The 14973-nt window shown below is 50.3% G+C and overlaps 1 protein-coding gene across 5 annotated transcripts; it reads left to right on the top strand.

Annotated features, from left to right (window-relative positions):
- Nucleotides 1–2125: 2125 nt before the first annotated feature.
- Nucleotides 2126–14831, top strand: LOC142843937 (oxaloacetate tautomerase Fahd2a, mitochondrial). Of its 5 annotated transcripts, none has more exons than XM_075962090.1 (8): nt 2126–2292; nt 9644–9891; nt 10649–10865; nt 12780–12839; nt 13060–13222; nt 14240–14348; nt 14439–14526; nt 14643–14831. In XM_075962090.1, exons 2-8 carry the CDS (start codon nt 9650–9652, stop codon nt 14703–14705), a joined length of 942 nt encoding a protein of 313 aa, XP_075818205.1. In that variant the 5' UTR covers nt 2126–2292; nt 9644–9649; the 3' UTR covers nt 14706–14831. The 5 variants fall into 5 exon arrangements, 4 of the variants coding, with proteins under 4 accessions (XP_075818205.1, XP_075818204.1, XP_075818206.1 ...); XM_075962089.1 differs by lacking the exon at nt 2126–2292 and adding an exon at nt 7375–7532; XR_012909703.1 differs by lacking the exon at nt 2126–2292 and adding an exon at nt 7381–7764 and having other exon boundaries at nt 14240–14352.
- The last annotated feature ends 142 nt before the right edge of the window (nt 14832–14973 follow it).

Here is a 14973-nt window from a genome sequence, read left to right as displayed (position 1 = left end):
TATCTCCAGAATCCCCCTCATGGCTGACAGCTGGGCCCCTCTAAGCGTCAGAGGCAGGAAGAAGACAGTGGTCTGTGGAGACCCTGGGAAGGGATGTCAAAGAGCTAAAAGACAATCTCTCACAGGACTGTACTTCAAAATATCTGTGCCCTCCCTCTTGGAGGCAGAGTTCTCTGTGCTATCTCAGGACTCTTGAGTGGGATCTTTGTTCGGTGACCTGGAACCTTCAGGGACATCTGCACCAGCCTTTGCCCTTCAAACTCAGGCGGCCTGGCAGCCACCCTCAGAGGCTATGTATGCCACAGGAGGCTGCTTACTCTCTGTGAGGGGTCACTGCCCATGCGCTCTGCTAGGGCTTAACTTCCTTCCTACCCGGTTCCTCCTCCCAACCCTGTCAGGTTGCAGTTCCCAAGCCTAAATTAAAGGGATACTGAGCTAGTCCTGGACACCTGAGGCCTCAGCCTAAGGAAAGCCGGTTGTATATGTTGTACTTTGTCACCAGAAGGCAGGGAACAAGTGCGAGGTTGATTCGGGTGATGAGGACAGGACCTGGCCACTGGTTGGGAGGCCACTCTTGACGCAAGAAGACCTGCCTTCCCCAAGAGCCGTATCTAAACAAGAGCAGGCACCAGGAAGATGGTTCCTGGGTAAAGAGCTTGCCGTGAGAGCATGAAGACCTGGGTTCGGATCCCAACACCCGTGTAAAAAGCTGAGTGTCTTAGCACACATGTGACCCCAGTGCAGGGGGACAGTGAGAGCTCACAGGCCAGCTCACACAGCCAATCAGTGGGATCCAGGTTCAGTGTGAGGTCCTATCTAAAAAAATTAAGTAGCTCCCCGAACTTGTCCTCAGATGCTCAGTCAATACTCCTGCAGTGTGTCATTTGATCAAGTCACCTGGAAATTGTGCTTCCTGCTTCAAGCTTCCTAATTTCCAATAAAACTAGACATTCAAAACTAACTCATAAATATTTATTTTAAAATATTCTCCATAGTCACAACGGCTGCTGCCTCACCATAGGCCTCGGTCATCATCGACCTGACTACAAGGTCCCAGTAACTTAGGTCCCGTCTGTTTCAGGTTCACATGCCCCTCACCATCAGGACACACTCTCTAATGAGCAACTCTTCTGCAAGCTCTTCCGCACGTGGGCATTTATATAACACATATCTTCATTAAAAAAGACACACCTTAAGTGACACTTAAGACACTGTCCGCCATCTTTCTTCTGCCTCCAGAAAAGTCCTTGTCTTACATCAAAAACATCTTGTACCCTAGACTGTGTGGCAGTGTGATGTGTCAACTGCCGAGCAGCCACAGTCCTAGAAGACAGAAATGATAGGCAATGTCCTGTGTGTCCTGAAGGGCCGGCTAAGTCCGAGGAAAAGGGAAAGGTCGCTGCGCCAAGTGCTGACTATCCCCTCCCCTCAGGCGCTGGGATGGTGTTCTCTCACAGGTAATTCGGGAGCTTCACTGAAGCAATACTGTAACAAAAAAAAGAGTTTACGCTTTTCAAATGTTTGTGAAGCTCAGCACTTGGGTTTCTAGAATCGTGTAACCTGCATCAGTCAGTGTCTGTGTGGCTGGTTGGTTTAATTGCAGTCACGGGGCGGCGTGCTGTGTGGCCTGAGAGGAGTCTGTGAACCCTGAAGGCTGACCGCCTGAGCTGTCAATCACTTCTCCAGTTACTGTGACCTCAACGCTGACTTATTTGACAGTGCCAGTTTTCTGTTTGGAAAAACAAAAAGCAAAAACGACAACAAAAAAATACCCTTTTGGTGCAATTAGACATATGAGTATGTGTGAAATGAACTTGCCTGGAAAACACACACACGCACATACACACACGCACACACACACACACATGCACACGCACACACACACACACAATGGAAAGTGGTAGAGGAAGACCCCATGCCAACCACTGGCATCTGCAGGCTCATGGGTGTGTGCACCACACACGTACAGACAAAAATAAATAAAATTGGTAAACAGCTCGGTTAGAGACAGCAGAGCCTCCATGGCACAGGAAGTACTGAGACCCAAGTTCAGAGCACTGGGGAATCCCTTCCCTTGCAGGACACGTTCCAGGCAAGAAGAACAAGGTCGGGCCTAAGCTAATCCTGCACTCTTTCCTGGTCCTTGCGGTTGATTGGGGGATGAGCTCCCGGTGTGACTGCAGCTGATGAGGCCCAGGTATAAGAGGGGACGCTGGGAAAGGACTCGTTCTCTGTAGTGTTTGGGGCCATTTCTTCACTCCACCAGTGGGAACGGATCCAACGAGAGGAGAGGTACTGTCCCAGGAAGTGGGAGTGAAGGGGAGGGAGGAAACGGGGAGCCTAACCCTTTGAAGCAAAGTGCAAGCTGTACCTTAAGTGCCTTGTTCTCCGCGTCTGGACTTCTCACTTACAAAAGCCCCTAAAAGTATTCCCAGTACCCACCCTGCGGCGCGGCCTGCCGGAACTGGACGTTCAGCACTCTTAAATTGGAAAGTTTTCAACTGCTAAAGTCAAGGTCAATGCGCTTTCCAGACTCCTGCGGCCCAGAAGAGGGGGAGGGTCAGGCCAACTAGCGCTCTGATAGAAGCAGAAGGGGGCCTAGGGCTGCCAGGGTGGCTGGACACACCCCAAAGGCAGTGAGTGCTGCGCACCTGAACCTTGGGGTGGGGGGAAGACTCTGCACCGGGCTCAGGGAGCCCAGGCCGAGTTCCGGGGTGAGGCTGAGACGCACCCCACCCTGAAGTTTTCGGGTCACGGGGCTAGCCGCAAGGGTGTGCAGAGGCCCTTCCAAGGCCGCTGGTGGGCTGTGTGGACAGTTGGGCTTCTCTGCCTCAGCACCCTCCCCTGGAAGCCCCGCCCAGCCCTCCTCCCTCCCCTTCCTCTCCAGGATACAGCTCACTCAAGAGGCATCACTTTTTCCCAGTTTTGAAAAATCACCAAATACAGTAAAATATCCAGGAACTAAAAATAAGGCCCCTAAAGAGCAGGCCATCATTTGGTTCCCGACAGCCCTGGAGTCCCTGCTTTGTTGACAAACTTTCCCAGCCCAGAGTAGAAGTTTCTCCTGGGTGCAGCAAATGAGGCTCAGAGGGAAGAGGGCTGGTCTCAGGCTGGTTTCTCAGTCCACTCTCTGTTCCCGCGTATGTGGGGAAAGCAACAAGACATTGGCTGAGCAGGAGGCATCTTCACTGCAGGCTCCATTGCTCCAGGTCCCCCTCTGGCGCATATGTATTAGTACATTCATATATTAAAAGGAAATAAAGCCATCACTGGGCTTGGGAGGTAGCGCAGTTGGTAGAGCGCTTGTCTAGTGTGTGCAAAGCCCTAAGTTCAGTCCCCAGCGCCGCATAAACTAGGTGTGGCAATGACCTAGGATCCCAGCAGCTGCGAGGTGAAGGCTGGATTGTTCGCGGTATATGTTTTATTTGGATATACCATTTTTTAAATTTTTTTATTGATCTTTATTGAGCTCTACATTTTTCTCTGCTCCCCTCCCTGCCTCTCACCTCCCCCCTTCAACCCTCCCCCAAGGTCCCCATGCTCCCAATCTGCTCAGGAGATCTTGTCTTTTTATACCTTCTACTTCCCATGTAGATTAGATCTATGTGAGTCTCTCTTAGTGTCCGCATTGTTGTCTAAGTTCTCTTGGATTATGGTTGGTAGGCTGGCTTTCTATGCTTTATGTTTAAAAACCACCTATGAGTGAGTACATGTTGGATATACCATTTGCTTTTTCTCTTCTTCCCACTTTGATTTTATACGCAAGCTGTTATGACCTCACGGAATATTTCTGGCAACAGACTGTTCTGGGGGACTGATGCTATCATGAGCAAAGCAGCTCCGATTCCGTTTCTCCTGCTGTGTGTCCACAACAGAGACCCCCTTCTGGTCTGCGGAGGATCTTCTCACCAAAAAAGCATGCGGTCTTGCAGTAGTGAACAACAGCTGGGGGATTCCTCATTCAATGCGACATGATCTGGAGATAGCACAGGCCCCAGAGGTTGGGTCTCGGGTCCCAGGAAGTCCCTCCTGACTTCCCATGTTAGTCATGAGCCCAAGCTGCTTTTACTTGTACGTCTGACCAAAGGACTCTGACTCTCCCCTCAGATTCAGTTTGCTTGAGTTACTCACAGAATTGAGGGAAGCACATTACTGGCTTAGTTTAAAGGAAGCGAATGGTGCACAGGGCTAGGAATGGGAGGGGGAGCCTAGGGCCTCCCCTGCTGGGGACTGTGTGAAGGTTTGGGTCAAGTGGAGGCCTGGGGAAGAAGAGAATCTGGCCCAAGGCTTACCGGGCATTTTTCTCTGACTGGCAGTAGGGACAAGGGAGTCAGCAATGGGAATTTGAAGGTCTGCGTCTGCCCTTGTCCCAGGTAAACAAGAGCATGGGGCATCCTATTCAAGTATGATGGCTCGTTCTATGAAATACATGTAAAACATGGCTGTTTTATGTAATACAGAAAATGGAGAGTTTTTAAAATATGTTTATGTGCACATGTGTGCCGGTGCCTGTGGAGGCCACAGAAGGCACTAGATATCCTGGAGCTAGTCTAGTCATGCAAGATCAGCGAGAGTTCTTCATTGTGGAACTATCTCTGCAACCCTGGGTTATTGTCCCTATTTCTAGGAGCACAGAGCAAAGGTAAAAATTCAATATTATCAACACAAAGGAGAGAAATGGCAAGATCGTGGTGGCGAATGTTCCTCAAGAGTCCCCAGTGGGGCAAGGTGTGTGGGTGGATGCCAGCACGGGGTCTCTGTGAGTCTGAGGACAGCCAGGGCTACGTGGAGAGAGCTTGTCTCAAAGAAACACAAAGTTCTTGCATGTATTTAAAATTCTGTCAGCTGCGCATGAGGGTCTCCGTCCTTCTGAATCCTGTAGACACATGAAAAGGATTTTTGGTCGTTTTAGTAGGTGCACAGTGGTGGCACACTGTGACTGCACTTTGCACTCCCATGGTGGTCAATGTGCTTCGATATCTTTCCCGTCCTAATTTTCTGCATATCTCTTTTGTGAAGTTATCTGTTTCAGTCTTTTGTCCAATAACTGGTTCAATTGACTGTTCTCACTCACTAACCTTGGAGAGGTCTTTGTATAGCTGGGAGACAAGCCTTTTGTCTGATATTTGATTTGCAAACGTTTCCTTCTGTTCCACAATTTGCTAAGACTTTGTATGATGTTTGTATGAGGTTCTGCTCACACACTCAGTCTCAACCCCTCCATGGGCTCCATTTCTAACTAGACGTAGCTTTTAAAGCCAGGTTGAAATGCCTCCTTCTAGATTCCTGTCTTGGACCATGATCCTGAAGTGCCTTTGGGTGTCCCTCGGGTATGTGATGTTCAGCCTATACAAAACTGGGCTCATCATCCTCCCCCCAAGCCCTGCCCCTGAAGAAGCTGCATCTCCACAGATGGCAAAGGCTCTGGCACTGCCTTCCTCTCAGGTCTACTTCTTGTCACTGAGGGCAGCCGGTTCTTCCTCCTGAACATTCCTGGACACTTGCCATCTCCACCACACAGCACAACCCCACTGCTCTTACCTGCTACTCTCTAGTCTTACAGACAATCTCCCTTGATTCAGATTTCTCAGATGCAAGCCTGGGCATGGCACCTCAGCTGAGCTCCTTCCAATGGCTTCACGTGCGTGTGGCTAGGTCTGGGCGGTAAATATTGACTGTCAGTTTGACAGGATCTAGAAGTCACTGAAAAGACACAATTCTGGCATGTGTGTCAGGGATTATCAAGATCAAGTTATTTAGTCAAGGTTATTAGACCCACGCTAACTGCGGGTGACGCCATGTCATAGCCAACGACCCTGGGACTACATAAAAAGGAGAAAGCAGGACCAACCTTCATCTCCCTGCTTCTTGACTGCAGTGTAACCAGCTTTCTCAAGTTCCTGCTACCATACTGTCCCTGCCATGGTGATCTGTATCCCCAAATGGTGGTCTAAAATGTCCCCCTCCTTCTGTAAGTTTTTGTCAGCTATCTTATTATAGCAGCAAGAGAAGTAACTAGGGAATTTGATGAACCAGTCCCTCCTGGTCTCTCTTTGCAAATTTTTATTTGTATTCTCTGTGCATGTGTAGTTGTCTTGCCTGCCTGTATGTCTGTGCATTGCATGCATGCCTGGTACCTGCAGAAGCCAGGGAAGGCAACAGATCTCCCAGAACTGGAGTTACAGGTGACTGTGAGATACAATGTGGGCGCAGAAACTCAAACCCAGATCCGCTGGAAGAGCAGCAGTTGCTTTTAACCCCTGAGCCATCTCTCTGACCAACTGCTCATCTTCCCTTTCTGCCATTCTTCCATGCCACCGCAATAGTGCACATGAGTGTCCTGGATGATGTACTCGAGGGCTCTAGTAAGCTGAAGAGGGAAGCCAATGCCAGCTCCTTATCAGCTCCCAAGTTATCGCCTGGCTTCGAACTGTGAGGTCGAAGCCTGGTTACGCCTGAGTTTGGAATTGCTGCTGATTACAGAGCTAGGAACAATGTTGTTAACCTCACAAGCAGGTTAAACAAACACGGAGAGGTCAGCCCCAGACTTGGTGTGCATCTCAAAGACCTAGAACAAGCGTGGCAGGACAGCCTGCTCCCACCCTGTCGGTCCGGTTTTCTTGCATTGACCACCTCAGCTAAACTCATGCACTATGAAGAAGGAAGACGAGAAATCGCACAGGAAGGAAAACCCTCAGGTTCGTTTTCTAGGGATATGAGATGTAAAACTTGCCGGGCTGTGGTGGTGCACTCCTAGCACTCGGGAGTCAGAGGCAAGCGGATCTCTGTGAGTTCGAGGCCAGCCTGGTCTACAAGGGCTAGTTCCAGGACAGGCTCCAAAGCTACAGAGAAACCCTGTCTCAAAAAAAAAAAACAAAAAAAACAAAAAAAAACGAGAGAGAGAGAGAAACTTTCTTGTAAATACAATGCCTCAGTGGAAAATATTTTTTAAAGAAAACATAACTAAAACAAAGTCCGAAATACTTCCTGGGACAACTAAAGTCTCTGAAGATCTATTTGGACCTTAATTAATTTCCGAGCTTCTTTCTCAGAGCCCCTTTTTGCTTCCATATGCCAGAGGACTCGGGGTGTGCTTGTGTGAGCATTTCCACCTGAATGCCTGCACGCTGGACTTGAGATTACACCTCACTTCCCCATTACGCCCCCTCCCCGCTTTTGTTCCTAAAACAGGGCGTGGGAAGATAAAGGTGCTGCTCCAAGTAGGTGAAATTGGTACCGGAGTTGCTACGGTCAGAGCCTGAGCCGTGGCCAGCCTCACGAGCTAGACTCGGCCACCGGCTGTCTTCGCTGCGTCAATTAAAGAAACGAGTAATAGTGAAAGGCAGGAGTCCTCCTATTGGCGGCGGGGCGGTGATGTCATTACACCGCGACTGCGAACCCTACGTCCCCCGGGGAAGAACAGCTGGCTTCTTGCAACGGGACCGGCTGTGGCTTCTGCGCTCTTGACCTGCAGCCTCGCAGGTGTCAGCTGACAGCGTAAGGCGCCGGGCGGGTCCGGCTGCAGCGGCTAGGTAAACTGAGGCTAGAGCAGCGCGGGAGGGAGAGGAACCGGGCATTGGGAAACCGAGCAGCCCACCTCGGTTCACGGAGAGTGGAGGTCGGCAGGGTCGTGCACGCGGCCCTGCGCCTGAGGCTGCCCGTTCCTGTGCTGTTTGCTAAGGGACACTTGTCCTGTAGGACACCAGCGCCACCTTGCCAGGTGACTTTACCTCGTGAAGCCTTAGAGCTGCGTTCTGTTCAGTGGTGAGTGCGGCAAAGCTGGAATGAACCTGAGCGCGCTGTCACGAAGGACTAACACAGCCTGGGGTTTGGGGCTATCAGAGAGCAGGCGGTCAGCCCTATCTCTAAGTCCACAGTCACTGGCCGCCCAGAGACATGACTGAAGACAATACGCAGGTAGCAGCTAGGGCCTGAGAGGAGCAGGCAAGATTGAAACCTGATTATCTCGCTTGAAAAGTACCTTGCTTCAATATCATCTAGACATGGATTCAAATACCAGCTCTTTCTTTAAGCTGTGTGACCCTTGAACTTCAGACAAGCCACTTACCCCATCTAAGTTTTGGCTTGTTCATCTGTAAAAATCCCAGCTGCAGTCAAGAGAATTCAAGGAGACATCACAGGTGGAACCTTTGGCTTCCCTCAGGCCAGTTACTGTCATTTTAGTGTGTGACGTGGCAGACATGTGCTGGAACAGCCTTCAGATTGTGGCAGAGCGGAGCTTGTATAAGACAACAGAGCAGAGGATGTAAAAAGCCTTTGGTTGTCTGGACAGACTTGCCAGCTGGCACTGTGGTGCTCCTGAACCGAGTAGGTTGACTTAACCAGGTGAGGACCAAGAGCCCCGGACTGAGAACACTACCGCTACATTCGTTAACGTAAAGACACAGGCTTGCGTGTATGCACAGGGAACGGGCCTTGAGTGTTCCTCAGGTGCCGTTCACCTTAGTTTTTGAGACAGTGTTTCTCGTTCGCCTAGAACTAACTAACTCTAGACTGACTGGCTAGCAAGCCCCAGGAATCCACCTGTCTCCACTTCCCCAGCACTGGAATTACAAGTATGGACCGTTGTGTATAAACCTTTTCACGTGGGTCCTGGGGAATGGGTGGGAATGGAGTGTGGTTCACCTGGGGTGTAGGTCAACCTAGCGTGCTTCCTTCTGACCCAGCAACCATATCATAAAAACAAAAGAAACATAAGAGAGTGAATCTTATCTTTAGGTGGAGCCTGGAACTCAAAATAGGCTCGGAACCTTGTTACTTTCCAAAAGATCTGGGTCTGAGGAAGGGAGGCATGGCCAGCCATATCCCAACGTTGATGATTGCTAGGCTCTTCCAGGAAGTGAGAAGTCCGTCCCCTTGCATCTTCCTTGTGCTCTCTGGACAGATCAGTGCAAGCCTGGGCCCCCCACACAGTGGCAGCACTGTGGGCTCAGCGGGGAAAGAAGCAGACATCACTGCCGAACCCAGGGAGCTAGCTGAGCAATGTGGTAAGACCAGGTCTCCAGTGTCTTGGCACCCCGAGTCTCCCCGTGCTCCAACTGTAGACAACTGGTGCCTATTGGAGGAGCCGGAGGGCAGCGCTTAGGTCAGAGCAAACTGGTAGCTTGAGCCCATGAGGATGGAAAGTGCTGAAGTCAGAGGATCAAGTTAGAACTGTTAAAAGCTCCATGAAGCAGCTGTGAAGCCGTATCTAGGAGGAGCTATTATGGGCTAATTTGGGGCTGATTCCTAGTCCTGCACATTTGAACCTTCCTCAGTTGGAGGGCTTCCCCTAAAAGCTAGGTAGAGGCAGCGGTCTGGCCATCTTCACAGCATCGTCACAATATCTGAGGCTTGAGTACATCTGTTGCTGGTATCTTTCCAGCATGCAAGATGGCAGGACCAAGTTAGCCTGCTGCGTCCCCCGCTCGCCAGCAGTAGCAACCTTCAGGAAATACTGGTTGAGGAAAGGCTGGGATCTCTGGGGCTAGCTTAAAACCTGGCATGGTCATTGAAGTATGACATAGGTAAAATGACCTACATGAGCACTTCCCCACCGGTATGCCGGGAATGGTTGATGGGGCAGAGGAACTAAGGGATCTTCTTGATAGTTCTCCAGTCCTCCTGTCTTCTTTCCATTTAGGCGTTGATGCTGAGCTCTGGTAAAAGGTTGTTCTCAGCTCTGCTGCACGTTCAGAAGAGGCCCTGTCAGCCTTCGAGAGCGATGAGACTGGTACAGTTCCAGACACCCCACCTGGAGGAGCCTCACCTGGGCCTGGAGTCGGGGATTGGAGGGGGAGTCGTAGACCTAAACACCTTTGACCCCACACTCCCCAAGACAATGCTGCAGTTCTTGGAGCAGGGAGAGACTACCCTCTCAGTGGCAAAAAGGTAAGTCAGCAGGTCCTGGTCCCTCTCGCTCCTCCATTTCTCTCCTGCCCTGAGAATCAGAATCAGCAGGTACCTCCTTTCAAAGGAGCAGGGGATCCCCCTGTTTTCTTTTTCACTTGTTCTTTTAGTGAAGAGCTAACAGTCATTTATCTTTTCCTTTGAGACAGGGTCTTGCTATATAGCCTAGGCAGGCTTTGAACTAGAGAACCTCCTGCCTCAGCCTCTTAAATGCTACAAGTGAATTACAGGTATATATAACCATATCCAGCAGAAGCCTTAAAAGTCTTATATAACAACACTCTCAGTTCCCTCAGAGACGGAAACTGAGGCTCGGGAGTATGGTTAATTCATTTGGTTGTGGAGCTACGACCTTACATTATTATACTGTCTTCCTGAGAGGCTAAGTTCCGCCCATTGGAGGAGTCGCAACAAGGTCCCAAGAAAGGCTTCTTTTAGGAAGGTGTGGGTTCTATTTAGACCCTTAGAGGAAAGAGACCTCTCCACTTAATTCCACAGGAACCATTCACATACTTCTGCATGAACAGGAATTACCCAAGTGGGGAGGAAATACGCACTGAGGAGTACCACCATGCTTTGCTATAAAAGGACTATGTAGCTGGGTTTGAGTCTTACATCAATGGGGAAAGATATAGAAAATGCAAAAAGCACAACTCACAACTGCTGAGGGACCTCCCCAGCCTGCCCTGGGACTCCCAATCTGTTCCTTGCTAGCCCTTCTCCCGCTTGGTCTCTACAGAGCCCTGGCTACCCAGTTGCCAGTCCTCCCTCGGTCACAGGTGACCTTCCTGGCCCCTGTCACCCGGCCAGACAAGGTGGTATGTGTGGGCATGAATTATGCAGATCACTGCAAAGAACAGAATGTGCGGGTGCCCAAGGAGCCCATCATCTTCAGCAAGTTCTCCAGTTCTATTGTGGGGCCCTACGATGAGATCATCCTCCCACCAGAGAGCGAGGTTAGTGCTTCCCACCGCCCAGGTGGCTGTGGTCCGGCATAAGGGTCATTCCCCTGGAGCAGTGGTTCTCAACCTGTGGGTCACAACTCCTTTGGGGGTCAAATGAGTCTTTCACAGGGATCATATATCAGATACATTATGATTCATAACAGTAGCAAAGTTACAGTTATAAAGTAGCAATGAAGTAATTTTATGACTGGGGGTCACCACAATATGAGGAACTGTATCCAAGGGTTGCAGCATTAGGAAGATTGAGAACCACTGCCCTTGAGGAACCTTCTGTCACTGGGAGTGCATGACCACGACACAGAAGCTAGAGAGGACTGTACTGTACTAACACAGCCTGGGTGTGGGTGACATGAGGAAATAGCGTACCTCTTTCCCCAATTACAAAGTTGTTTTCCATGATGAAAGTATATTAATAACCTAGGTAAAGCCACAGTGCCCTGCTGCCCGTGCTTTGGTGTTCGCATTGCTGTATTCGCCCAGCGCTGTCTGTCCAGGTGTAGTCTACCACACATGCACCTTGTTCTTGGACTCCATCAAGAACATCTTTCGCTCCGTTTGGTCTTCCCCCGTTGTCTGTCCTGGCTGTCTCCGCCAGACACCCTGCCTTGTCCCAACTCCATCAAGAATATCTTTTCATCCCGCTCAGTCTTCTCCCTGACACATTTGAGATCTCCACGTGGTTCCCTTTCCTGACACTTTTTGAAGGATTGTTTCCTCATAGGGTGCCTGTGCTTAGTTTGCCCCATTTCCTTGTGACCAGCAGAAGCAGTTTTCTGAGGTGTCCTAGGCAGGAAATGTCCCGTGTTTCCCATCACAGCCAGTCAGGAGGCCCACGTCAGGTGTCCTCAGATGTCACCACATTGCTCACTTGACCATAACTGGCCTGTGGAGGCCAGAAGATGTAGTATTCCCTAGAACTAATTCTCTCTCTCTCTCTCTCTCTCTCTCTCTCTCTCTGTCTCTCTCTCTCTCTGTCTCTCTCTCTCTCTGTCTCTCTCTGTCTGTCTGTCTGTCTGTCTGTCTCGCACTGTTGGTTCTCACCTTGCACCCTGCTGAGGCAGCGGCTAGCTAGCTCCTAAGCTTCTGGATGATTCTGCTCTGCCTCCTGCCCACTATAGGAGTACTGAGATTACAAGTGTGTGCTGCTGTATCCAGCCTTTTATGTGTGTTCTAAGGTTGAACTTGGGTTATCAGGCTTATGTGACTAGTACCCTTACCTGCTGAGCCATCTCCCTAGTCCTCCTCCCTTTGTATTTTTAGTATTCCCTTGAATTCTGTGTTCTTCTTACCTAATTTGGGTTAACCCGCTTTGGCCCATCCTGTTTCCATTCCCCTTTGAGCATGGCCTTACTTTCTGGCTTCACTGAAGCTCTTGTGCAGTCTGCTACACTAGTCAGCCATTTCGCTAGGGGCCTGCTTGTTTAGTGGCATCTGTAGCACAAGCTGGCACCTGAGTTCAGGTGAACTTCTGCCAGTTCTTTCCATTACCATTAAAAACAGCTGAGAAAGATTAAACTGAAGTTCTTTCCAGTTGCATTTTGCTCACTTGGGGAGAGGCTGGCATTTGTTCACATTTTGTAGCCATGTGCATTTCTTCCTTGTGAGTTGATTTAAGCCCCTTGAATACATTTATTCCAGGATAGCGCATGCATAGTGTCAGGCACAGTAGAGCTACACATTGCTAACTGTTACTGCTCGGTGTCACTCTCCATTGCGGGCGTCCAGAGTGACATTTAAACTCAGTTCCCCAGACGCGTTGAGCTAGTCACCTCCAATGGTGCTGCTTGCCACTGCCCAGAGATTATGGGTATGCAAGTCATAGCCATGTCATTCACTTCACCCTGGTTCCTAGAGCTGAGGCCTACCTTACAGCCGCTGCAGCTCACTGTCCTCTCCCACTTGCAGGAGGTGGACTGGGAGGTGGAACTGGCTGTGATCATTGGAAAGAAAGGCAAGCACATCAAGGTGAGGTGGAAGGGCACTTCCAGGCCAGGGAGGAGCAGCAGTCCCAAGTCCTCTCTGCCAGTGCCCTGTCTTACACCAGGGCGTGTTTGGCACTTTCACTCCCTTGCCTTTCACACACCACCGTTAGCCAGCACTGGTGCTAATGTGTGATAATAGTTTTGAGATTCTTTGTTCTAGGGGTTGTGTGATGTAACCTGTCTGGCCATATCTGCCCCAACAGGCCACAGATGCCATGGCTCACGTGGCTGGCTTCACTGTGGCTCATGATGTGAGTGCCCGGGACTGGCAGATGAGACGCAATGGAAAGCAGTGGTTACTGGGAAAAACTTTTGATACTTTCTGCCCCCTGGGCCCTGCCTTGGTTACCAGGGACAGCATAACAGGTAGGTTGTTAGTCTTTGCCACTTGAGCCCTCCCATGTGCAGCACCTGAGCTTCAGGAGAAAATAGTGCTCCAGCAAGGACTGCACTTACAAGTGCATGCAGAGCTTGGATGCCACTGTTGTCCCCACAGAGAGCAAGTGGCCAGCCTCCGCTGTGAACCAGCTCTGTGGAGCTTCTTCCAGAGCCTCTTAGAGGGAACAGAGCCGCAGCTGCTGTGAAATTACATCACAAAATGAACTACAAGAGCACTGCACTTGGGGGTCAGGGAGGGGGCTTCTGCAGCTTCCCTGTCTCCAGTAGCCAGTCCTTAAGCTAGAAGGAAGCAAGGCTGGCTCCTGAGCATGCTGGAGAATGGCTGTGTGTGTGATGAAACCTGTTCATTTTTTGTAAGGGAGAGGCGGAAGAGCACCAATAAATAGGACCTTGTCCACCCACTGTGCAATCATCAGCGGGGTATGACATGGGTGTGTGGGGGAGCCCCTCAGGACAGTGGTGCCTCAGAAACTGTACTCCAGCTGCTGTGAAGGGCGCAAGATAGTTTGCGAAGAACTATCATCTGCTGCTCCGCTATCCCTGTTTGCTTGGACATGCTGAGTCACTTTAGATCTAGTTACCAGCTTTAAAACATTTTATTACATTTTTTCGTGTATGTGTATGCCATGATACCTGGAGAGAAGTCAAAGGACAATTTCCAGGAGTTGGTTCTCTTCCAGGAGTTGGTTCTCTTCCATATGGATCCTAGAGATCAAACTCAGGGCTCCAGGCTTGGCAGTGAGTAAGTGCCTCTGCCTGCGAAGCCGAAAGGCAAATCCCTCTGCTGTTTTTCTCTGTCCAGAGTCTAGAATGTCCCTCCTTCCCTCATTTAAGGGCTATTGCTGTTGATACATGAATTTAGGGAATTCCAGTCTGTACAGGAAGTCCCAGGGTAGAGTGCTAAGCCAAGGTGGGCAGACATGCTCCCTACAGTTTCCTCTCTCCTTTGGGACTGGGTAACCCAAGGATTGTCTTGAATTCCAGACCCACACAATCTAAAGATCTGCTGCCGCGTGAATGGGGAGGTAGTCCAGAGCAGCAGCACCAACCAGATGGTGTTCAAGACTGAAGAGCTGATAGCCTGGGTCTCCCAGTGAGTGAGTGGAGCCTGTCACAGCCACTGCCCCCCACGCCCATTGCACACCTCAGCCCATAGTCTTACTGACCCTTGTGCTGTCCCTAGGTTTGTCACTCTTTATCCAGGGGACATCATCCTGACCGGGACTCCTCCAGGTGTCGGTGTGTTTAGGAAGCCTCCTGTCTTTCTCAAGGTGAGTCCGTTTAAAAGAGGAAATGGTAGAGAAATGGGAGCGAGGCCTGGCAAGCCTGGAGCAGCCTGCGGGGAGTGAAACGGGGGCTAAAAGCCTGGTGGCCTGCTGTATTACAGAAGGGGGATGAAGTCCAGTGTGAGATTGAAGAAATTGGCGTCATTGTCAACAAGGTGGTGTGATGGTATCCCTGTGAGCACTGGACTGGACACAAGGTGGGACTTTTGCTCCCACGAAGTTCACTGCTGGCCCTGCCCACTTGAGGTGCTCCTAGGTAGGCCTTGGAAATAAATTTTCTCTGAGTTGCAGCTTAGCTTCTGCTGTCTTTTAGCCACACACAATTCCCCCATCCCCGACGGTGGGCCATTTTCACAGGACTGAGTAAGGAGGAAGTAGATATTAGACACATGCTTCAGGCTTAGGGAAGAAACTAACCTAATGTCTTTATTT

The sequence above is a fragment of the Microtus pennsylvanicus genome, chromosome 2, assembly GCF_037038515.1.
Source record: "Microtus pennsylvanicus isolate mMicPen1 chromosome 2, mMicPen1.hap1, whole genome shotgun sequence".
In the NCBI taxonomy this organism is placed as follows: domain Eukaryota; kingdom Metazoa; phylum Chordata; class Mammalia; order Rodentia; family Cricetidae; genus Microtus; species Microtus pennsylvanicus.
The sequence above is the reverse complement of the archived record's forward strand: the minus strand, read 5'-3'. Positions and strand labels throughout refer to the sequence as shown.

Bases quoted from the DNA above. Each gene is read 5' to 3' on its own strand.
- LOC142843937 (XM_075962090.1), top strand. From the start codon at position 9,650: ATGCTGAGCTCTGGTAAAAGGTTGTTCTCAGCTCTGCTGCACGTTCAG. The intron at 14,349-14,438 runs GTGAGTGAGTGG...TGCTGTCCCTAG, and splicing joins CTGATAGCCTGGGTCTCCCA to GTTTGTCACTCTTTATCCAG. The intron at 14,527-14,642 runs GTGAGTCCGTTT...GCTGTATTACAG, and splicing joins AGCCTCCTGTCTTTCTCAAG to AAGGGGGATGAAGTCCAGTG.